Below are 24,466 nucleotides of genomic sequence, written 5' to 3'. Positions count from 1 at the left end.
GAAAATATATAATGCCAGTTCATAAAATTGTTTCTGCAATGCTGACTAGGGATGTTTCAGTACGGACAACAGCAGAAGAAGTACTAAGTAAGTTTAACATTCAGTTTAATTTGGGAAGTCCCAATCTTTTCTTTTCTTTTTCTGTTTAAAACTCACAACTCATTTCTTCTGGGATAAGGGCAAATTTATGTGTGCTTATTTTAATTTAATAATGGTTTTAACCTGGCAAATTAAGAATCGTTGTACAAATTCTGTAAATAGAATGCTGCAGTGTTACAATGTGCTTTCTCAACATTGTATCATAGGTGTTATAGTTAGTAATCTTTTGTTATTAAAATGGTGTGGAGTGCTTTGAGGCGAATAATCTTTCCATCTTGCAAATCAAATCTCTTCTTAGTACTTGGTTAATGAGACTGATTATGAAGTGAAGTTCTAGTTTAAATTATGGGTCTCTTCTCAACAGATGTTTGGAGTTGGAGGATTATGATTATGATTCTCGATGGGTTATAGAAACCCTTTTTGATCTTTTCAAACACATTCTCCTCCCACTCTATGGCATGCGATCTCTAATTAGCAAATGACCCCTGAAGTCTAAAATGATATACCATGAACACATTGGTGGTAATTTATTCTCGGATTACGCAAGTGAAATAGTGAATGGCATGCCCCAGGGAGATTAGTCCATGAGGATGCCAACATAGTAGACATATCAATACGTTATAACATGCATCAGCCATTGACCAAATTATATTATAATCTCAATTATCTATGGTTTTCTTAAATGTGGAACTAGATCTCAATCTCGATTCTTGAGGTCGATCAAATCGTTTTTTGGCACAAATAAACCCCCAAATGAATCCTGCTTGACCTTGAACAAAATCATGGATGTGCAAAGCAGTGCTAGCAGACCAAAGAGCTTGACTCCTCCATAACCATACTCGTTGGCCTCTTTTAACTTTCTCTAATTCTCATCATATTTCATGGCTTTTCTGCACTCTCCGACTCTTCTGCTTCATGGGATTTCCAGAAATGGAAAAGTGAACTTGGTACCAGCAATAATGATGCTCGCGATGATCTCAACTCAAAGCTCCGAGACTCAGTTACTTTCATTCCTCTCAAAGACTTGAGGTTCACCAAAACTGCAATGGAGGGCAACACTTGGTTTATGAGCTCTTTCAGCGACACATACGAAGAAAATGAATCCCAATACCTCTATTTCCCTTCACAAGCGTCCAAGGGAAGACTGCTATGCATCAAAGGTCATGACCAAAAAGATGGCACCAAGAATTCGTATGCCTTGGCATGGCCTCAAAGTCTACCAAATTCAACTACATACTTGCAGGGCCTCACATTTGTGTCTGACACATACTATGATTATGTTAACTTGTGGCATGGCCTCTCTGCTGTGGTCCCTTTTGTTGGTTGGTCCATGAAGAACAGGTCATGATCCTAAGTATCTTCAAAACTTTTTAAATGTTTTTTTTGGTACATTTAACTCAATCTTTCTGTAATTTTAGATCTTCGTTGCTTCTGTTAACATCGACATGTTACAGGTGCTTAAAGCCGACGAGATGGGTGTTGTTCCACTGGGGAGAGCTGAGGGACAAAATGGGATTGTGGCTACAGAACTTAATGGAAGCAAACTTCGGAAAAATGGTGGTTGAAGAAATGGGAAAAGGAGAAGGGCCTTATTGTTTTGAGAAGGCTGTTGTGATGAGACATAATGTTGGAAAAATGGGGAAGGAGAAGAAGCTTCAAGACTCTGACTTGCTGAGGTGTAAGGCAAGAGTGTTTTGTGGCATAAACCCTGCAGGTAGAGGGAAAGAGGTTGGTGTAACAGGGGAGCCAATTATAAAAGTAACTTTGTTAATGAGGAAAGCTTTAAGATCATTCAAGGATCCAACAGCCGTTATTAGTGTATTTGCAAGGGAGTGTGCAATGGTGGATGGGTGCTTGTTAGACGTTGTTCAGTCTGAAAACCTAAGTTTCTGTGATCAGGTTTGGCCCTCCATTACAACTCAAAAGACAGGGTTTTAGAATTTGGCTTAGGACATACTGCTATTATCAATTTTGTTTACCATTAGGACCCGATACATTATTTGGTAAACACGTTAAGACTAAAATTTTGTGTGAGCATATAGCCTGTGGCAATAGGTTTCATCAACTTTATGTTCACATCATGCAACCATATATCTCGAGTCTTGAGAAGCCAATACTTCTTGGTGAAGAAATCATGGGTCACTATTTATAGGTGAAACTGTATTGCTTTTACTTTGTTTACTCTAGGACCTTTGTAATGTGAAGTTCCCTTCCCTGCATCCATCTGTGAATGAATGTGGCCTCTGAATTTTTTTAACAGGTTCGGGTAATGACCAACACAGATATCCTTGCATCCCCACATGGTGCTCAGCTAACAAACATGCTCTTCATGGATAGAAACAGTAGCGTGATGGAATTCTTCCCCAAAGGGTGGTTGGAGTTTGCCGGGGTCGGCCAGTATGCTCACCACTGGATGGCAGATCAAACCGGTATGAAGCACCAAGGCGCATGGTGGGATCCTAATGCTGAAGAGGAATGTCCTGATCCTAAAAATCAACCAGAATGCTTCAACTTTTACAAAGATGGCAAGGTCGGTCACAATGAAACCTACTTTGCAGAGTGGGCTAGAGCTGTTCTGGACCATGTTAGGATAAGCAAGCAGGAAGCCATGAACACTTCACAGAGACGTTCAAATGCTTTAGGCCTCTAATCTTCATTCATACCTTGTATTCTATAGCAACAAAAATTGAAAATAATGAAATTTCTTTCCCCATGCAGAGAGAAAGAGAAAACAAATGAAAACAAAGTAAAGGGAAAAGCAAGAGCAAATCTCATATAGCTGACTAGGTTAGTCGTTAAACATCTCCATGATATAACTTTATTACATAGATCATTTCTCTAATATCTGAAACATAAGATTGTTTCCCTGATTGAAAACACAACTGCTTCACTTACTATATTTTCCAAAAACTGAAGTGCTAAAGTCAATATTCAAACTTGTTATAGTAACAGAAGCGCGAGAATGGCTTTACAATGAGACCAGTAATTCGGCATTCCAGAGAATCTCTTCTTGAACGGAAGGATTTTTGGAAGTTCAAAAATACTTTTGAGATCATCCTTCATCATCTGGATATCTTGGACCAAAAGTACACTAGAAAGAAACAAATTAGTGCAAAACACACCACATGGACAACATGGTTTGAACCACTTTGGATGGTGCTCCTGTTCAATCTCCTGACATTATTCCTCAACCAGGCTTCAGCTTTTGTCATTGTTAGGTCCTGCAAAAGTAATAGGTTACTCAAGCTCGCACTATCTCCATACCCAGACAAAGAGAAGCATGCACAAAATCTTAAGGCAGATTCATACAAGTGCCAGTGAGTACTAGTAGTATTTCTTTCAACTGACCCGTAAGTAAGTGATGCATACTACTTGTTTACAATTAAAGAGTAAGGAGGGAGGGGATATAAGAGGAGCAACTAATCAGGGAATAGATGTGTAACACAAACCGAAAACCATTGTCAAATTGTACAATGTTTTAACTTTCAGTAACTAGTTCAGCAAAATGCACATTTAAGACATAAGGTGCTTTTTCTCTGGTTCCTAAAAATTTCCCTCTCCTAACAATTCCTTCCAGTTGCATGAGATGGCAAGATATTCTTCTTTACCATATAAATTTTAAAAATTGGATTTCTAGCAAGTCTCTTATATGAAGAACGACTTGTTTTAAGTTTTAACTACCTCCTCTGCACACCAATCTGTACAAATATTCAACAACCATACCTCTATAATTTCACTACTTTTGAGGAACAATCATTTGTCTCGTTCTTCTAACCAAAGTATAGATACGGAGGATCCTAGGTGATGGTAAAAAGGTTGTTATCTAGCCATCCTTATTCCAATTGTAGAATACAGAATGCAAAAGTTGTTAATAAATGAATTACATAAAAAAAAGTGCTTGAGCATTGAAGGCATACCAGCTGATTGAGCATAGAATTCTGAATTCTGGCTTCGCCCTCAATCTCTTGAGCCACCTGCACCAATAAACGATAAGAACTCAAGATTAAAAACTATCTAGAACATTGTTGTGATCAAACTTCACACAATATCAGGCCTCAGGTAGCTATTATGGGGGAAAATAAAAAAAGTTTTATTGCGGCAAAATGAAGTAACATAAGCAGACAGAGATAACCAAAAATTCAAACGGCTTATCTACAATTCACGAAATACAGAGCAATATATCATTTTGGACTCTGTAAGCACAAAAAAAAACCTTTCATCTTGTCATTTGGAATAGATACTTCAACAATTCTACCCTAACTAGCACAGTATTACTATTAAATACTAAGCATGCGACCGCTCAGTCAAAAAGCAAACATGACTTACCTATAAACAGCTAATTAATGCAACAAACATTTACAAATTGATGACTAGGGTTATAACATTTGCAAGATAACATTCAAAAATGTTTTAAATCATATCCTTTTACGCAGGGCCATCTCTAGGCAGACTACAAACCAATTAACTAAACAGTTAAACAGAGTGCCCAAAGAGAAGCATCACGCAGTATACTCAACCTTATAGATACCCCAAAAACAATGCACGAGCAATATCAACATATTCATTCAATGCAAGAACAATGTCGACATCTATGAATCATGAAACCAATACAAATACACAAACAAAACCTCCACTGAAGTAGATAACCTATAATTATAATACAACAAATAAGAATGTGCATACGTTTCTCAATCTTCTGACTTGGGTTCGAAGACCAGTGATCTCCTCATCAACATCAGCGTGAATCGGATCAATCCTCAATTGGATTTCATCTGGGTTAACCCTTCTGTGCGTCATCTCTCTAATTCAAACCTCAAACCTCAAACCCACCAAAGATATCAAATTTCTTCACTACCTGAAAAACCCAGTTCCACAATCACAATCACAATCATAAATTCTCAATCTTTTGAGCCATGAAAACTACAAAACTTGATAGATCGAAATCTGAACCCATTATCCGATAACTTAAGAGATCACGAACAGAAGAGAGGATCGACAGAAGGTACCTTCGACGGCGATCAGAATTGGGTACCGCCGAGCGACGATCACGGTGGCGTTGCTGACGTAAGAGTCGGAGAGGTTTAGGAGTCGAAGAACCGGGAGAATTGTGGAGTTGGGATTCGTGGGGATTAAGAAACGCAGATTGTTAAAGGAATTTATTTTATTCTTTTAGCAAAGATGAATTTCAGATCGGTCCCTGAAGTTTGGCTACATTCTCAGAGTTTTCTTCACTTTTTTATCAAGTCAAAATCGTCTCTTTTTACTTTTAAAACTGATTTTATTATTTAAAAAATCAAGTTGTGCTTACAAAGATGAACTAAAATAGTTGTAAGTTTGTAACCAAAAAAGAGTTCAGCTACGTACACGACTAAATTTTACAAAAAATTCATATAAAATTACGTGAAATCCTGTGTGGTATATACAAAAAATTGATACAAAATTACATAACATCCTACTTGTCATCATTTGAGAATGAATAATATCTCGCATATCTAATATTTACATTTTGTAATTATCTCTAAATCATAATAATAATAAATAATTAAAATAGTAAATGAGATTGACATAAAGTAAAGAACTAATTAGCTGTCCTTAATTGTACCTAACTTGCAGAACTATTTTGCTGCGCTAATAATCTCGTTATTTAGATTGTCACTGCTTGTTGCTCTTGTGCCTCATTGCTTGTTCCAGTTCTCACAGACGCAGACTAACTCAACTTCTCCTTTTCTGTTTGTTTTTTTGCTCGCTGGTGTGGCAATGCCGAGCACGAACTGATTGCAAAATTTTCTTGGCATCAATTTTCATATTAATCAACTGTACGTATACTTTCATTGTAATTTATTAGTATATTAATTGTAGATTCATATATTTAGCACCGGAGATTAATCCATCATTGCAAAGTTCTTGGGTTTTGCAAATCATGTATAACATATAAACTAGTTAGATTGCAACTAACGTTTTTGGAAGGATCATGTGATGATTCTTATTCTATTGCATCATATAAGAGATAATTAAAGGACTTCAATTCGATAATTATAAGAATTTAATAAATGCAGATTTTTTCTTTAGTTTAGATGTAAAAAGAGTTGATAAAAATACAAGTTGGAAAATATTAGGTGTAGGATGTGGCACATGCCTGTATAGCTTTTTTTTACATATTTTTTGTGTCTCTAGCATTTTCGAAAAAAAAAAAGATGAACTAAAGTGTGACAATCCATTACAAATACAATTTGCCTGATATGTTAGTGTCATGCTTTTTAACCCTAAAATGATGAGATGTAATAAGTTATTACGCATACAATTTGCTTGATATGTTACAGTAAAATATGCAATTTCACCATTTTGTTCGAAGGTTGAAATTACTAAGAACATCAAAAGAACTCCTTTTTATCTTATAATTAAAAAGTATTGGAGTCAACTAAAAACAAATTTATGATTAAGTTATAATACATTCACAATGTACTGCTCATACCTTCAATATAATGGGCAATTGGTACATTTGTCTTTTTTTGGGCAAATTTTATGAGTAGCGAAGATGATGGTCGACAAACCTTTTAGCAGTAGTATTGTATTGGTAGTTTATTAATTTTATTGTAGTTTAATGTAATTAAAAAAAGGGAGTTGTCTTGATACTTTTTAAAATATATTAATGTATGTTGTAAGATCAATTAATCAACCAAAAAAATCTTATTGTTACACTCTTGCTCCTTTTTTTAATAATATAATGAACCAGATTTGTAATATGATTGTTGGGTAAATTTCTCATTTAGTACCTGATGTTTGGCTACTTGGACAATTTGGTACCTAAAGTTCTCAAATTTAGGCCATTTTGGTACTTATGTCAATTTTGACCATATTTTCAGGGTTATTTCCGTCATCATATCTCTACTTTACTTCATTTTTTCATAATACTTCCAAATTGCATCTAAATTATCACTAAAATTTTGATAACTCATCCACTTAGTATCTGTGATGATTTACATATATAATTTTCATAATGTAGCTATCAATCTAAATTAATTTTAATTATAAGTAATTTAAAATATATATTTTAATAAAAAATTACAATTGCATAAAGGCAATTTATTTCCTTTGCAGAAAATAATTAGGATACAATAAGTATATTAAGAAAAAAAATTATTTTTGATATATGCGAAGTAGATGCTAAGTGGAGTAAATATATCAATTTAATTATCTCAAAAGAGAGGCAATCATAGGAAGAAATGAAAAAATGTGAATTTAATGAGTTTATGACTAGATAGACGAAAATAACCCTAAAAATATAATCAAAATTGGTAGAGGTACCAAAATGGCTTACAAATGAGAACTTCATGTACCAAATTATCCGTTTTCTTACATTAAATACCAAATTATCCGTTTTCATACATCATATATCAAATTATCTAAGTAGTCATACTTTAAATATCATATGAGTAATTAAACAAACTTGGCTATTTGTCAACAAAATATATAATCAATCTATTCAAATAGGGGGGCCGTCACATGGTAGAGGGGGTGGCGTTTCCCACGCGGGTCAAAACCTGCGTCCTCTCTCTCTCTTTCGTCCCTCCTCCATCTCCCCCCCTGATGTCACCCAACACATCATCCACCCTCCCCCCAACCCTCTCACCCATTCTCAGCCGTCGATTTCCGCTACGTAGTTCACGCACCACTTTATTTATCACCCATTCCCTACACCCGATTCCCACTCCAAGGACTCAAACCCGACACGGCGTCGTTTCCTCCAAGGCCGTCCCCTTTAAACCCGCCACCTCCCGCACTAGCGGAACCGACAAGAAGAACAAGAACAAGAAGAGCAACAAAAGCCTCAACCTTTCCGAAACGACAAGAAAATCCAACAACATGGGAAGCGAGGGTTGTGCCGCTCCGAGGAAACCCAGGTTCCTCGGCCTTCATGGGTTCCGAACCAGCGGCCTCATCCTCAAGACCCAACTCGGTAACAAGTGGCCGGAGTCCGTTCTCCGGAACTTCGACCTCGACTTTCCCGACGCGCCTTTTCCGGCCGTGGGTAAATCCGAAGTCGAGGGCATTTTCGATCCTCCTTATCACGAGTGGTTCCAGTTCAACAAGGTCAGTTTTTGTTTTCTCAATCTTTGTCGTTTTCATAATCTTGTTGGGTTCAAATAGATATTGATGGCTCTCTTTGTTTTTGTTCCCAGGAATTTGCAGAGTACACAAATTTTGATGAGTGTCTTGAATTCATTGAAGATTACATGGTCAAGAATGGACCATTTGATGGGCTACTTGGTTTTTCCCAGGTAGCAATTTGTTCTCTTCCTGGGTTCTTCAAGTAATTGAATATTAGCCCCAACATATTTAGCTTGATTATGCTTTATTAAATTTCATTTCTTGTAGTAAAAAATTGACTGGTTGCTTATAAATAATGCAGGGGGCAATATTGTCAGCGGCACTTCCGGGTCTACAAGCAAAGGTAATTGAAAATGACCAGATTCACATGACGAGTTTTCAAAACTATTGTTGAATCTGCTGGGTTTTTTGTTTTTGACCATGCCGTAAGCTATTCAAATAAATACTGAAAATGATGCCACATGCTATGTTGAAAAACTAAGAAACAAATTCAGTTTGTAATCCAATTAAACAAGTTTGATACAAAGAAGCTATTGAAATCAAAGATGCAAACTGTCATACAAATGCAGACCCTGTAATTCGAAAAATCATGTTTTAATGTATAAAGCTTCTTTTCAAGATACTCCAGTACTGAGATGATCCTTAGGAAGTCTACTGCATCTTATATATGAAGACGCTAACCTCATATACCCAACCGAAATGTTCACTTTTTAGTAACAAAGTGACTAGCTAGGTTTAAAACATATATAAAGAAATTTCTGATGCAGACCATTAACTTCCAAAATTCATATCTTAATCGAGAAAATCTATTTTGAAGAGATTTCAGCAGCAACACAGTACTTAAGGTGTCTACTACGAATTCTATGAAGATACTAACTTCAAATAACCAACAGAATTGTACCAAATTCAAGTTAACAATAAACTGGATGTAAAACTCAGAAAACTGAATTCAGAATGCAGACCCAGCTTTGATATATCATAACTTATTCTAAAAACCTCCTTTTCACGAGATTTTGATTCTGAAATAATCTTTAAGATGTCCTCAAAAACTTTTGTGAAGAGACTAACTTCATTTAACAAACCAAAATGTACAGATTTTAGTAAAAACACATCTGGGTCGAAAACTCAGTAAACCTGATTTTCATAATATAACTGATACTGACCTTCAACTTTGAAAAAACATATCTTAATATAGAACGTTCGTTTTCAAGCGATTCAAACTCTGGTATAATCTTTAATGTGACTACAACTTCTATGAAGACAACAACTCCAAATACCTTACCGAAATATAAATATTCTAGAAGCAAAGTGACAGGGTACAAAACTCAAAATAACTGATCTGCATGCAGAATTTCCTAATGCAGATCCTTAATTTTGAAAAATCATAACTTATTCTAGGAAGCTCCTTTTAAAGAGATTTCAGTTCTGAAATGATCATTAGGATGTGTGCTACAATTTATATGAAGTGACACACTTTAATTACTGAATTGAAAATTAGGGTATCTTAGTAAAATGGTATCTGGGTCCAAAATGCAGAAAAGCTTATTAACAGAATGCAGACCTCTGCTTTGACGTTTGAACTCGACCAACGAATTCTAAATCAAATTACATGAAACTACATAGATAAAAGCCTAAAGTATGAGCTTTTAAGATATGCAAATGGTATCTGATATAGATGTCTTAAACAAATGATATGATGGCTCATATTCAAGTAAGTAATTATAAAATACTAATATGTTACAGCTTTCTCAAATGTCTACAATCTGATATATGAGATTGCTACTCTATGTAAGGCGTTAATTCATTAAATTTAGGTACATGGTTCACTCTAAGCTCTTAGTTTTAAGACAAATGAATAATCCTGACCAAACAGCAACCTATAAATTGACCAGGACACCTGAATTTTAGTACCATTTATCTAACCATCTTAATCAGCTTTTAAACTTATGTTATGTTTGGATAATATGTCAGATATTTAGTTGACAGTAACTTAAACTAATTTAGGAAAGGACAGACCTAAACATAAGAACAAAGTTTCATAGAAACAGCAAATAGATGTTAGGCATGAAACAGACCTTTGAATCCCAAATCTAGTTCTCAGCAATTTGTCCTTGCAATCATCTCTTTCTAGTTCTCAGCAATTTGTCCTTGTAATAATCTCTTTCTAGTTCTCAGAAATTTGTCCTTGGAATTATCTCTTTACTTGTGCCTTTCTTCTACCTTTCAGTCCCCTCTCTATACTTTCCTCTTCTTTCCTCTCTATTTTTTTTTTCTGTAACGCATTTCTCGCTCTCCCTCTCTCTTACTTACGTTTGATTCTATTGCTCTCACTGTACTGCCTTGTTTTTTGTTGTTTGTTTGTTATACTAATTTGATGAGTTGTTCCATTTGTTTGTTATTTGATTGCAGGGTTTGGCATTGACTAAAGTGCCTAAAATTAAGTTCTTGATAATAATTGGAGGCGCAAAATTCAGGTCACCAACCTTGGTTGAAAATGCTTATTCCACTCCAATTCAAATTCCATCTCTTCACTTTCTAGGTAATTTCTGTTTGGTTTGTTTGGTCGAATTTTATTGTGCAAATTGATGAATTATAGATACAAAATCGTCTACTTGTGCTTAGTACCATAGTATACACGCATGTCAGTGGTAGTAACTAACTCATCAGCCTCCAAATTATAGAGTACATGCTCCAATCACACAAGTTATACTTCAATAAGTAAAATATATTATGAATGAAAGCCGCCTTGTGGGCTTGATTCAGAAAATAGTGAAACCTCTTCTGTTAGGATTATAGCATGAAACCACCCACATTTCTATAAATATTTTTAGCATGAGAATCTTATTAGCTAATGAAATTTTTATCATGAGAGCTGTCTTTTCTATGAAAGCTTTCAGCATGAGAATCCTGTTCTCTAGTGACTTGTCAATATGCCTTCTTTTATATTGAAATTTTTAGCATGAAAATCTTTTGTTGAAACAATTAGAATGAGAACCCTTTTTAGCATGATGAAACATTTAATGGCTTAAAACAAGGCTCATCATCAGTACTGACAAATCAAGATTTGAAGTTCAGCCTACATTTGGTACTATTCATCTTCTTATTTCGGGTACTATTCACATACATTTGGTAATATAGGTGAATTCCGATACACCATTAGGCCAAAATTCAATTTCTCTAACAAGTCATTCTGTGCATATAAGACTGGGACAAGGGGAATGAGTCATTTTCCAGTAAGGAGCTAGTATCAAAATTCTTGGTAAATCACCAGGTTTTACTCTCCGTGTACTGGTTTTGACAAAACTGTAAATATATGCAGGAGAGAATGACTTCTTGAAGCAATATGGACTCGAACTGCTCGAAAATTGTGTAGATCCGATCGTGATTCATCATCCCAAAGGCCACACGATACCAAGATTTGATGAAAAAGGTTTAGAGACCATTATGAGCTTCGTTGAGACGATTAAGCAGAAATTGGACGAGAAGGAAGAGAAACAATAATGATGTTGTTGTGGTCAGGCCCTTATTCTGGATCTATATATAGGTGTATTCCTCAATCTTCTGTTGGCGCTATTTTAGGCCATATTTTTTCATTGTTATTCAATGGAACTTAATAAGAAAAATATATGCGTGCCAATATCTTTTTTCATAGAAAAGGTATATAAATTTGTCATTTGTATTGTTTTTTTTTTTCATTTCAACCATTATACCTGTAGTACCCCAAGGGGTATATTAATTTGTCATATGTATCGTCTTTTTTTTCCTCTTTCAACCGTGATACTACCACTGGATTTTGATATTCTGAACATCTTACCTCCAAAAAATTAAGGCATAAATATCGATTTGCACCCCAAATTTGGCTGAAATTGTCAATTTACACCCCGAACTTGCATTTGAGCCAATTTACTTCCTAAACTTTATAAAAATTGCCGATTTACACCCTGAACTTGCATTTGAGTCAATTTACCTCCTAAATTTGGTAAACATTGCCGATTTGTACCATATCCGTCAAATTTAATGTTTTCAATCCAATTTTAAGTCACATGTCATGCATTTAAGGGGTAGTATTGTCATTATATATTTATTCATATTGAATAATGAAATAAATTAATAAAATTACTTAAGATGAACACTTGTTACAATGTTTGTTTTTTCGAAACATGTTATTGATTTATATATTTATTATTTTATGTGATATGGTATGTTAAAAGATATTAGAAAAAATATAAATAAATAAATACATTGAAAATTAAAAATAAATGTGTTCCGAGAGAATTACTATTCTGTCATTGTGTGTGTTAGCCTTATTAGGTTTCCTGTTAGAGATAGATTCGCATCTCTGTAATAGATTAGGACTCTGAATCCTACTGATTGTGGTTATGTAATGCCTATATATTGGCCTCATTATCAATCAATAAACGGTTATGTTCTGTTATATTATGTCGTTATTATTCTCGTTTTGTTCATCCTCCAACAATGTGTACATATAAAAATATATTTATACACAACACACTATATTTGAATGGGTGGGTATATTGAATATATAATTCAAAGTAGGGTTAAGTAGGTAGAAAAAAAGATGTAAATAAATAATTTGATTAACAAAATAATCCTCATTTTAAAGAATATTTTTATTTGTTTTTAAGAAAAATATAAATAGAAAATGACAGCATTACCCCTTATGTGTATGACATGTAACGCAAAATTGGATAGAAACAGTTAGATTTAACAGATGGGGTGCAAATCGGCAATTTTTACTAAGTTTAGGAGGTAAATTGACTCAAATACAAGTTCGGGGTGTAAATCGGTAATTTTTACCAAGTTTAGGAGGTAAATTAACTCAAATGCAAGTTCGGGGTGTAAATTGACAATTTCAGCCAAATTTGGGATGCAAATCAGCATTTATGCCAAAAATTAATAAGCAATTTTCTGGATCAATGCTTGCCAAATTTGCTTGTTCGAACTTTCCGATACCTTCTTGCTCATTTTTTTTTCTTGAAGAAATGCATTTAACAGCTTTGCAAATATGATCACTCTTCTATGAAATCTTCATCTACGTCATCTTTGGATTTTTCAAAGCCGGTAGTGTGCATCTGTACTGTACGCCTCCTTTTTTCTTCTCTTAGTTCAGTGGCATAAGTAATTCTTTGCACTTCCATTAGTTTACAATCAGAGTGTCTTGTGTGCACGGCCGTGAAGATACACGGCCATGTGTCGCACACGTGATTAAAATAATAAGGAATGTCGTTAATCATTGGACGTTCACTAGGACTTGAAAATAGAACAAAAAAAAAAGCGCAATAAAAAAATGTTTGCTATAAAATACGCTGCTCACCAAATCCAAATGGTTCAAACCCCCTACCAGTTTCCTCCTCTTGATTTCTCGACTATTTGAGCAATTTGGTTGGCAAAGAGCACCGGTTGGCTTCCCAATTCCAATACGTTATTCGTGGAAGTTTGGTCCTCCTCTCCCTCTTGTAAAAAAAACTGAGGATCGATCATTGAAATGTCACAATTCCTCGATGTTAGTGTTGTATTGATTTCAAATTGGAGATAAGTCATAATTCATGTGGTTTTCGATTTACAACCCATTGACGGATATGTTGTCGTATCGACTATTTCACTGGTGAAGGCAACGATCAATGATAAGTTTTCATATATCCATCATCAATTCTTTCTCCAACTGACAATTGTGTTATTCACTAATAAGAAGGATGTTTCAGTGCCTATATATGACTTTTACATCAGTTTTTATAACAAACATGTGCAAACTCTTTATTAGATTAAGCCCTGGCTTCTAACTTGAGAATCTGGGGATATCACAATTCTCTTTAATTACCAATGATGATTGTTCTTCCTTTCTAGTTGAGTAGTGTTTGATGGTTGCATCCTAAACATAATATTATATCTTTTTATCAATTGAAACTACAATGTAATTTCTCTGTGAATCTGACTTTTCACATTAGTTTGAAACTTTGAATATAAATCAAAATCCAGAACATGTTTCGTATTGGTAACTAGTTTTGTGATGCTTTATGTAGGCAATGTCATTATCGGTTTGAGATAGTGCATACTTTGATTGTGGATATTGAATCAGATAATTAAGTATGTGAAGGGAGTAATGAATGAGATCAATGCAGGTAAATATTGTAAATATATCATATGCACACATAATGCTTTATCTTCAAATGGTCATATTGGTTTATCTGCTTTCTTCACAAAGAAGAATTGACTTGGAACATATTCACATGTTTCTATTTTATATACATTATGTATTCACTTAACTACTACTTTTGTGTTCTAGAACTGCATATTACAGTAATATATATATATATATTACATATTACATATTCATTTTTTCTGTGATTAATATAGCTGCAAGGATGAGGTTAGCGGCAATTGAGAAAGCTCAAACAGATAAGACAATACAAATTATGTCATTATGTGAGCTGAGGGTGAGGCAGAGTCTAAATATCTGTCACGGCTTCACATAGCAAGGCAATACTGAGCTATTGTGGATAGGCTAAGAGACAACATGTTGGCTTTTTTCTAAGAATGTACCCGCCACATCATCGAAGGATGTCATAGACATGGTTCTGGTGACGCAGTACTTTGACACAATGAAAGAGGCATCTTCAAAGTTCATTTCGGTTTTCATCCCATACGAGCCTAGTGATGTGAAGTACATTGCTTCTCAGATAAGAGATGGTCTCCTCCCAGGAAATTCAACTCGTTCATGATGTCCTTGGACTAACTATGAGGGGGAATGATTTCCTCTTTTCCTTTTCCTCTCTCAGATTTTTGGTGTTTGAGTGGAACTTGTTCGCTGTCCTTTTGTCATGCGTTTATACAAAAACCTAACAGATTCTGAAAATTGTTCTATTGCCTTCTTGTGATTCTTCCACTCATGTTAAAGGCATAGATATAAATTCTCTAAATCTCAGACACAAATCATATAGCCATAAACCTTGATCACCAGATATGTTGTGTTGTTGGATGCATTTTCACCAAGCACTAACTCCACCAAGCTCAAGTCACCAGCAAACTAATCTACCCCCTCATCAAACACAACAAAGTAGAAGAGACAAAGACATAGCAGCAACCTTTTATAGAAGCGAAAGAACAACCCATAACCAAAATGAAAGACACCAACATCATCCCCAGGAGCCTGCAAAAAAACAGAAATACTCGTGCCACTCATGTAAACCGTAAGCAAAATTCAAATACTAAAATAAATTGAAATCACACTATACCAGACCAATGTTCTTTTAAAATGATCCTGACAGTAGCTAGGAAAAATGGAAAACAAAGACCACCATACCTATTTGTACTAGCAATCCCGAATCCTACAAAGAACCATATTTGACATCTTAAACAAAAACAAAGAATGGAAAATATAATGATGATGGATTGGATATGAACTTTTACATAGTGCTGATGGATAAGTGATATGAAAGTAATTAGAGAGAGAGAGAGAGAGAGAGAGAGAGAGTGCTGAGCAAAGTGCTGCACATATCAGTACATATGATTGATATTTGGGTGAAGAAGAAACAATAGTGCTAAATTGGGACTTCATACTTACCATTTAACCATATACAGATATCAATGCATTAGTTTTTGGTTCTCTTATCTTAAAAATCACAGCAGCAAAACGCTGGAAGAGGATTAAGATTATAATGTGATGTTGGCCATGTAATTATTGGTAAGAATATATCTAATTATCTACTCAACCAATCAAAAAAAATAAAAAATTTATAAGAGCAATGGAGTGGCATCTTTTCTACTCCAATAGATGACTAGAAAACACAATTTGCAATCAAATGTCTTGACTCCGAAGCTGTTCAGAATCCAGATGCACCGAATAGGAACCTGAAAATAGTAGTTCTGAAATAAAAGAGGGGGAGAGAGCTATTCTCCACACACATATATTGGGGTTGTATTCTGCATTAGGAGCTTGCAGTGCAATGGTCTTAAGATCCAATTTGCATCACATATTGACTGTGGAAATGATATTCGTGAAAGCAAAAACAACACAGTAATGATTTATGTGGTGCTGCAGATTCAAAATCAATAAAACAAATAAAGTAATCTTTATATAAGTCTCAGTGTCAGTTATGTCCCCAGTGGTAACATTCTATTCAGCAACACATAACACACAAAACACACCCCCAGCTTAGGATCAGATACTCCAATTTGAGTTTCAGCTCTAAGTAAATTGTACCTAACCCAATCATGCAATTTAATTGAAAAGACATGCACATAAGACAATTCATAATTTAAAAAGGCCTGAAAGATGAAATTTGCTAGCAGAATAAGCTTTTTTTTTTGCTTAGCCGGAATCTTAATTCAATAACAAATTGAGTAACCAACTTATCATATACAATAATACAAATATAGTTTAGGGAATTAGTGGAATACTTCAACCACACAGAACCCAACTACCATCTACTTTTACTCGCAATGCTCCTCAGAAATCAAAGCCCTAAGTTAATATATGTGTTGTACATCACTAACAGCTAGTGTGTATATATATATATATATATATGCCGCTTCAGGTGCGGACGTCCGCACCGTGCGGATTCGCCGATTCCAACGACGGCAGGCCGCAACGGCGCGGCGGACCAGCACAACCGTACTACCCACCTCCCGGCGATCCCGTCTGTGCCGGCCGGAGCTCCATCGGTGGCCCACGGCGGCCGGAATCTGCAAAAATCAAGTTTCTGGGCAGATTCTGGCGATTTCGCGATTCCGGCCGCTGTGGGTCGCCGATGGAGCTCCGACCGGCACAGACGGGACCGCCGGGAGGTGGGGAGTGCGGCTGTCGTGGTCCGCCCCGCCGTTGCAGCCTGCCTTCGCCGAAATCGGCGAATCCGTACCTTACATAAGGTACAGATGTCCGCACCTGAAAATTCTCCAGCCTGCCGTCGCTAAAATCGGCGAATCCGCACGGTGCGGACGTCCGCACCTGAAGCGGCCTGTATATATATATATATGTTAAGAATCACAATTTCTACCACTCGTATGTAATTGTAAAACTCGGAAAAAAATGCTCTTAAAATTCATGAAAAACTAAGAACTTGAAATTATAATAGATACAAAACTAACTCTGATTCAAATTGACAATCAGCTTATTGAGGCTTACATTTCGAACACGGATCGAAGCCTCGAAAGGCCGAAATCGTGTTCCTCACCTTCTTTCAATCTCCCAGAATCGTGCTATTCTGTTCTTCTATTCTCAACCCAAAAATCATGAGCCCCTCCAAAACCTCCCAGGGTAGTATAAACTTCACAACTTTTCCCCCCAATCTGGTAGCCGAGTCGGGGAATTGAAAGGTTAATGAAGAAGGTAAATCTTCTGCCAATTTTTTTCACCCTCTCACAGTCACGTTGTACAGGTGACTGTACAAATAGTATGCATAAACAAACCTACGGCTAAAATAAGTTCTTTCTCAAACTCAAAATAAAGGCTGTGATGCAGACACCTGTCTCAAAAACCTGCCGTGCAATACGTTGGCAAAAATGAGTCGGAAACACAGACAGAGACACACCAGATCAGTTTGAGCCAGACTTGGGTTTCTTCTCTTCCCGCACCTTCTTGAAGCAACGATGCTAAAGAACCAAACTTTGCTCTGTTTTCGCAAAACCCAATGTGGTGGTCATCCTCCTTACGCAGAATCTCAAATATGAAATGTCTCTTCATCTCATCCCAACAATCACTATCACTATCACCCAAACTCATTTCTAACACTTACCACACTCCTTCTCTTCCTCTCTCCTCCTCGGTAAGTCTCTCTCTCTCTCTCTCTCTCTCATTTGCATTCTCACTCTGACCCACAATTCATAAATTTATAGACCTTTCTCAAACCAATCCGGAGCCCGCCAATTGGTTCGTTTTGCTTGAAGCGCAGAAGCTATTTCGTACGGGCACTACACACCATGCAAAACCCAGAAACTATTTCGTACCTGACGCAGAGCCAAGCTGCTGAGATCGATGAGATTCTCATGGGTCCTCTGGGATTCAGTGTGGACCAGTTAATGGTTAGTTTTTTGGAGATGGGTTTTTGTTGATGAAAAATTGTTGATAATGGGTTCTTTTCTGATTTGGGTTTTGCTTATTTTGTAGGAATTGGCTGGTTTGAGCGTGGCCACTTCAATAGCAGAGGTAAAGTTTTGTGCTTTTTTTTATTTTTATGGCTGTACTTGTTTTTGATTCATGATTGTTTGTTATGAACTATAATCACAACTTGCTCATAATATTTTCCTTCTTAGTATTATGAACATGTGTTCTAATTTGTCGTCGGAAATGCGGTGTGATGGATTTAGTATTCTGTTGGGGGATGGATTAGATTGTGCTGTTATACTATGAATTGCTTGCAAGTAGGAATGAGGAGCTGTACTTAGATGAAATGATGATTTATGCTTGCTTTTCAATTTTATTTGACAGGTCTATAAACCAAGCGAGTATAATCGTGTCCTGGCAATATGTGGCCCTGGTAACAATGGCGGTGATGGTCTCGTGGCTGCTCGCCACCTACATCACTTTGGATATAAGCTGTTTGTTTGTTATCCAAAGCGTACTGCTAAGCCTCTTTATACCGGGCTGGTCACTCAAGTAAGAGTAGAACTTAAACTTCAAGGTCTTGAGTGCTTGCTTTTACTATTATACATATATATGGGGCTGTTGGAATTGCATTAGATGCATACATATATTGAAAAATATTCTTATCCAGTGGAGTGATTTTTCAGCTGGAATCACTGTCTGTCCCTTTCATATCTGTGGATGATCTGCCTTTAGACTTGTCAAAGGACTTTGACATTGTTGTAGATGCAATATTTGGGTTTTCATTCCATGGTAATTATTCTGTTCTCATTGATATATTTCCTTTTTCCCATGTATGTAAAGGACGTTGATAAAAGTACTCTTATTCTCCTTGAACTGTGGTTTATGTGTATAAAACATGTGAATGTGAAACAATTCTTCACGGTCTTGTAGTTTTTTGTTAAACAATAGAACAATGGATGCATGCGATTTCTCCGTGATACTTATGCATCAAAATTATTTGTTATATTTCCTGTATAATGTAATTATTGTCGTAACACCTATTAACTTTGCCGGTTCTCCCAGCTAAATACTATCATTCTATGGCCTTTGAACCTGTAGTCTGTGCCAAATTCTAATCCATTTTTCTGGTCCTTGTTTATGTGTCAATCAGTTTCATTGGATCATTAGATCCTTTGATGCAGTCAAATTGTCCTTGTTTAACCAAAAACAAAAATACTCCTCAGAGCTCCTACTTCTTCTAACTTATTCATTTCAGTTGATATGTTGCCATTACAACTTAGTTAGAAAGTAGAGCAGGAGGTGGTTCTGGTGTTTTCAAACAGAGGTCCACACATTTAGTTAGTGAAACTACTGCTTTCCTCATGGTGAAGTCCATTGGAACTTATCCTAGATTGTGTGGTAGGTAGTCACAGTATAAATTTTAGAATTAAGTTTTTCTTAGATAAGCCAAAAGCCTTCTAAATAATACAATTTTAACAAATGACCTATAGATTTCTTTTTGTCCTTTTATTATGCAGACCCTGGCACCTAACACTGATAAATCTCATCCACATTAGAGGTTCTTCAATGTTAATTACTCTGATAGTTATTTAAATGAATTATATCTAACTCAATACGGTGGGATGATTCAGGTGCTCCAAGGCCCCCTTTTGATAATCTGATCCAAAAGTTTCTTTGTATCAATAAATATGATCAGACACGCCAAAAGTCCTCTGTTGTTGTCTCCATAGATATCCCATCCGGGTGGCAGGTTGAAGGAGATGGTGGTCCAGAAGGCATTAAGCCCGACATGTTGGTATGGTCTTTAGGAACAACTTAATGTGGTTTGATTGCACATGATCTACAATTTCATACTTGATATGTAGACTTACGTACTTTAAGTATATTTATAATCATAAATCCATCTTTGATGAAAAAATTGGTACTTTCTAGGTTTCTCTGACTGCTCCGAAGTTGTGTGCGAAGAACTTTTGTGGTTCACACCATTTCCTGGGTGGTCGCTTTGTCCCACCGTCTATTGCTGATAAATTTAAGCTTTGTCTCCCCCCATATCCAGAAACTTCTATGTGTGTACGAATTGGAAAGCCTCCTCAAGTTGAAATTTCTTCTCTAAGAGAGAACTATATTTCTCCTGAGTTTCTTAAGGAACAGGTGGATGCTGACCCCTTTGATCAGGTATGGATCAAGATGAACTACATGCTGGTTTTGACTGTGCTACATAAAGTTGAAAAAGCTGTCCAATAATATATTAGTAATCTTCAATTTTTCTTCTAGTTCCGCAAATGGTTTGATGATGTAGTGGCTGCTGGGTTGAGGGAACCAAATGCGATGGCCTTATCAACTGCTCGCAAGAATGGAAGACCGTAAATACTGTTCCTTATGTCTCCTCTCGTGTTGCTCCTAAGTTTTGTTTGGCCAACTCTTTATATATGTTGCACATTGACACCAAGGATTTTAGTTAGTTTAACTCTGCAGTTTGACCTACAGGACATGCTCATTTATCATTTTAGATGTTATTATCATCATCATTATTACTATCATTATATATATACACACACACACACACACACACAACCTATTGACCTCTTACTAGTTTACTTGACAGTATTTGTTTTATCAACAGCTCATCGAGAATGGTATTGCTGAAAGGATTTGATAAGAATGGTTTTGTCTGGTTAGTAGCAGTCTATCATTGATGTGGCATGTACATACATCAAGATTCTAACTATAAGTGCTAGTTGTATTGTTAATTATGCGCTATTAAATTTATGCAGGTATACCAATTATGAAAGTCAAAAGGCACAGGAATTGTTTGAAAATCCTCATGCGTCTCTTCTTTTCTATTGGGATGGTCTGAATCGGCAGGTAAACCATATTTTCTCTTTATGATTACTTATCAGAATGTTTGGTTCATAGTGATTGTAGACATAGGTTACACCCTTCTGATATCAGAAAACTAAATAATGCAGATCATGTTCACATCCTTTGTGAAAGTAGAATCAGACTTGCTGTCCAAAATACTCATAGATAATTTTGATGTTTCAGAAAACATTTAACTATTACAGAATTGATCAAAGGAGGGATTATGATGATTGAACCTATTTGTCTTTCTATGAAAAATGATGGTCAATTTATTATGTATCAATCCTCTTTCATTGGTTTATTGGAGAATAATAAACCGCTAGTAATGTGTGATGGATAATAATCTAGACTTGGGATATGTAAATGGATGACATGAAACTCCTTTCCTTCCTAATGTTTGGAAGCTTGAAACTCAAATGTAGTCAAAATAATGCAAGGCAGAAGCTAGTATTGTCTGCCCTATTGGCTAGATAGGGATAATAACATTAGGAAGCAAAGAACTCCGCAAGAAACCATAAAAAACATAGAGATTTAATCTGTAAGACTTGGGGAGGAATGATCTATTTGAGTTCTGGGCTAACTATCCCATAGAAGCTCTATTTTCAATTAGAAATAATCAAAAGCAAGCTGCCTACAAAGAGTCCAAACACAGCTATATAAACTAGGTAATGGTAATCCTGAAAACCCAGTAAGAATGTATACAGACTTAAAATAACAATAAATGACAATAATTCCTAATTTAATTTAGCAGTTTTATTTCTTATTGGATGCTCCTGCATCACAAAAACTCAAATTGATGATTGGGCTTCAAGTGATATGTTTGCATGGTTTACATCAGACATGAGTTTGTTGTTGTATTTGGTTACAAAATTTTTCTTACTAGGTTTTTTTTATAGCATATGAAGTCATATATGATGCCATCTATACCAACTTAAATCAGCACTGACTTTCATTTCTTTGCTGATGGTAGTGCTGTAGTTTGTAAGAGCAAAAGAAATTTGTTTTCGCAATGATCTATAAAACATGTGGTTAAGCATAGAAATTCACCAAATTCTGTTCTGGAAAAGATGTAGATGTGTGATAATCTTGCATGTTGTAGATTATGTAATAACAGTATCTGTGATTTATAGGTGAGAGTGGAAGGATCTGTGCAGAAAGTTTCTGAGGAGGAATCTGACCAGTACTTCCATAGCCGCCCTCGCGGAAGTCAGATTGGAGCAATAGTTAGCAAGCAGGTTTGTTGTTACATCCATTTTGGAAGGCATGAAATATTATGTTTCTAGGGTCTGAAAATTTGATGTAATTTCACCGAGACTTGTTTAAATAAATTTATTACATTGTTTTATTATTTTATGAAAGATTTGATTTGATCTATTGGAGAGATAGATACCTAATTCATCGAGACTTGCCTATATTTTTCTTTCATAAAACAAGAAGACAAATGAAACACATATATTTAAACAACTCGAATGTCAAAGATAATGTAGTTATGTGTTTGTAATTTTAACATATCTGGGAAGTGTAAGGTACGAATCTGTAAATAATAAAACATTGGTTATAATGTGTGTGCCATGAACAGTGGGTAAATGTAATGCTGTAGAAGCATCTGCAGTTATTTGAATAATTAGATATACTACTATGTAATATAATGTTATACTTTATTAATTTTATTACGTTCCTCAAAATGAATATGAATAACTTTTATCTCATTCCTTCAGAGCACAATAGTTCCTGGAAGGCATGTTCTCTATGACCAATATAAAGAACTAGAGGAAAAATTTTCAGATGGGTAAGCAGTTTATATATCCAATTGCTTTATTTACAATTATGATGTGATTGTCCTTGGCCCAATCACCACCAACCATGTCAATGACTTGGATTATTGACTACATTGTATCTACATTCCTCTTGGCAACCGTGCCATTAAATGGTCTCTTATGTGATTCCAGTCTAGTTTTGTTTCTGTCTGCAGAAGTATAATTCCTAAACCTAAGAACTGGGGAGGATACAGGCTTAAGCCAGAGATGTTTGAATTTTGGCAAGGTCAAAAATCTCGCTTACATGACAGGTGGTTCCTATCCTTTTTATAAAGGGTGATTTCTTAATCCTTTTTCTTTTTCTATACTATCTACTATCTACTGACATGTCCCATAATGGGATCAATGGCATATACCTGATTCTGTGACTTTGTTATGCAACTTCATATCGTAATTATTTGGCCACTAGCTTGGATATGAACTGTAACTCAGATATCACTCGAGTTTGGGTTTGGCTGGGTTTGATTTAGACCAAATCTGGTTGATACTTTGAGTCGACTGTAGCGTTACTCTATTATAGTGTTAGGTTATTTTCAAATTAATATTCAATTTGTGTATAAACAACGATAATAAACTGATTTCATGAAGGGTTGCTTTTTCAGTGAGGTGGCTCATTTTTATAATAGTCTCGATTAGAAATCTACCCAAAAGAAAACTAAAGAAGTCATATTCACCTAATTTGTTATACAAATTGTTGGAATTGCATAATCATCAGATGCCAGCTCAGTGAAAAAAAAATAGAGAAAGAAATAACATGTGTATTGCGAAGTCTTACATTAGAGTATATTTTTGGTAATAGGCTGCGATATTCTCCCCGGGAGATCAATGGACAACGAGTGTGGATTATTGAGCGGTTGGCTCCTTGAATAAGTTCAGCATGAAGTTCATCCCTCAGGTTATTATGTAATTCTTACTCATAGTTACTGGTCCTATGAATTTATGTATTTTTCTCTTTGGCATGCATGTGTAATGTTATGGTACGTAAAGTCATGATTATGTCCTTTATGCAATGGGTTCTGAAAGTACAGTATTAGTGACATCAAACACTTTGAATATATTAAACACAATTGTGATAGAGAGATTTACCAGAACGCAGATGATATGCTGCCACTTATATTGCCCAATCATCCTCATTGCTCAACTTTTGTTGCAAGTTTAGTGTACTACATTGCTAGAGCATGGATTATTTTGAGATACCAATTATACAAGAGTTGGTGAATTAGGTACTGTAAAAGGTCAAGACGTTTCTTCCTGGGTTTTTTTTTTTGTCTTTTTTATCTATTTTTTCCATCTGTTGGTAAAATCTGAAGTCCACCAAGATTGTGATAGGCAGTGTCTTTGCCTCTTGAATTAATTTGTTTCAACATGGCTGCTCTTGCATTGTTACTAGTAAAAGAACTGCTCGATTTCTCAGTATATTGTGTTGAAGTTCTATTTTCTTTTGGAGTTGGGACGCAGAAAATCATTGATGAACTAATACGTAGCTCAGCTGAAGACCTGTTATTTATTTCTCAGT

At 35.6% G+C, this 24,466-nt stretch overlaps 4 protein-coding genes and 1 pseudogene across 7 annotated transcripts; 4 read left to right on the top strand and 1 right to left on the bottom strand.

The window, feature by feature from the left end:
- The first annotated feature begins 606 nt into the window (after positions 1-606).
- On the top strand, positions 607-2,749 carry LOC126795831 (uncharacterized). Its single transcript, XM_050522576.1, has 4 exons — positions 607-621; positions 1,028-1,440; positions 1,554-1,998; positions 2,360-2,749. The coding sequence occupies exons 1-4, from the start codon at positions 607-609 to the stop codon at positions 2,747-2,749; spliced, it is 1,263 nt and encodes a 420-aa protein (XP_050378533.1).
- A 158-nt stretch (positions 2,750-2,907) lies between these two features.
- Positions 2,908-5,255, bottom strand: LOC126794584 (bet1-like protein At4g14600). The gene is made up of 4 exons (XM_050521340.1): positions 5,106-5,255; positions 4,783-4,954; positions 4,017-4,073; positions 2,908-3,320 (listed from the first exon to the last, which is right to left on the bottom strand). Exons 2-4 carry the CDS (start codon positions 4,894-4,896, stop codon positions 3,162-3,164), a joined length of 330 nt encoding a protein of 109 aa, XP_050377297.1. The 5' UTR covers positions 4,897-4,954; positions 5,106-5,255; the 3' UTR covers positions 2,908-3,161.
- A 2,553-nt stretch (positions 5,256-7,808) lies between these two features.
- Positions 7,809-11,889, top strand: LOC126794580 (uncharacterized). The gene is made up of 5 exons (XM_050521337.1): positions 7,809-8,190; positions 8,280-8,378; positions 8,510-8,551; positions 10,618-10,747; positions 11,528-11,889. Exons 1-5 carry the CDS (start codon positions 7,963-7,965, stop codon positions 11,707-11,709), a joined length of 681 nt encoding a protein of 226 aa, XP_050377294.1. The 5' UTR covers positions 7,809-7,962; the 3' UTR covers positions 11,710-11,889.
- Positions 11,890-12,940: 1,051 nt separating this feature from the next.
- On the top strand, positions 12,941-14,948 carry LOC126795830 (hypersensitive-induced response protein 2-like; annotated as a pseudogene).
- Positions 14,949-17,741: 2,793 nt separating this feature from the next.
- Positions 17,742-24,139, top strand: LOC126794569 (pyridoxine/pyridoxamine 5'-phosphate oxidase 1, chloroplastic). 4 transcript variants are annotated; one of them, XM_050521318.1, is made up of 14 exons: positions 17,742-17,990; positions 18,112-18,246; positions 18,332-18,370; positions 18,653-18,820; positions 18,955-19,060; positions 19,903-20,066; positions 20,204-20,446; positions 20,546-20,634; positions 20,895-20,945; positions 21,046-21,136; positions 22,264-22,368; positions 22,852-22,922; positions 23,088-23,201; positions 23,750-24,139. In XM_050521318.1, the coding sequence occupies exons 1-14, from the start codon at positions 17,856-17,858 to the stop codon at positions 23,814-23,816; spliced, it is 1,578 nt and encodes a 525-aa protein (XP_050377275.1). In that variant the 5' UTR covers positions 17,742-17,855; the 3' UTR covers positions 23,817-24,139. The 4 variants fall into 4 exon arrangements, with proteins under 4 accessions (XP_050377275.1, XP_050377272.1, XP_050377273.1 ...); XM_050521315.1 differs by having other exon boundaries at positions 17,743-17,990; positions 18,061-18,246; positions 23,750-24,138; XM_050521316.1 differs by having other exon boundaries at positions 17,743-17,990; positions 18,061-18,246; positions 23,106-23,201; positions 23,750-24,134.
- The last annotated feature ends 327 nt before the right edge of the window (positions 24,140-24,466 follow it).

The sequence above is a fragment of the Argentina anserina genome, chromosome 5, assembly GCF_933775445.1.
Source record: "Argentina anserina chromosome 5, drPotAnse1.1, whole genome shotgun sequence".
NCBI lineage: Eukaryota > Viridiplantae > Streptophyta > Magnoliopsida > Rosales > Rosaceae > Argentina > Argentina anserina.
Note: the sequence above shows the minus strand (reverse complement) of the source record. Positions and strands in the feature narration are given on the sequence as shown.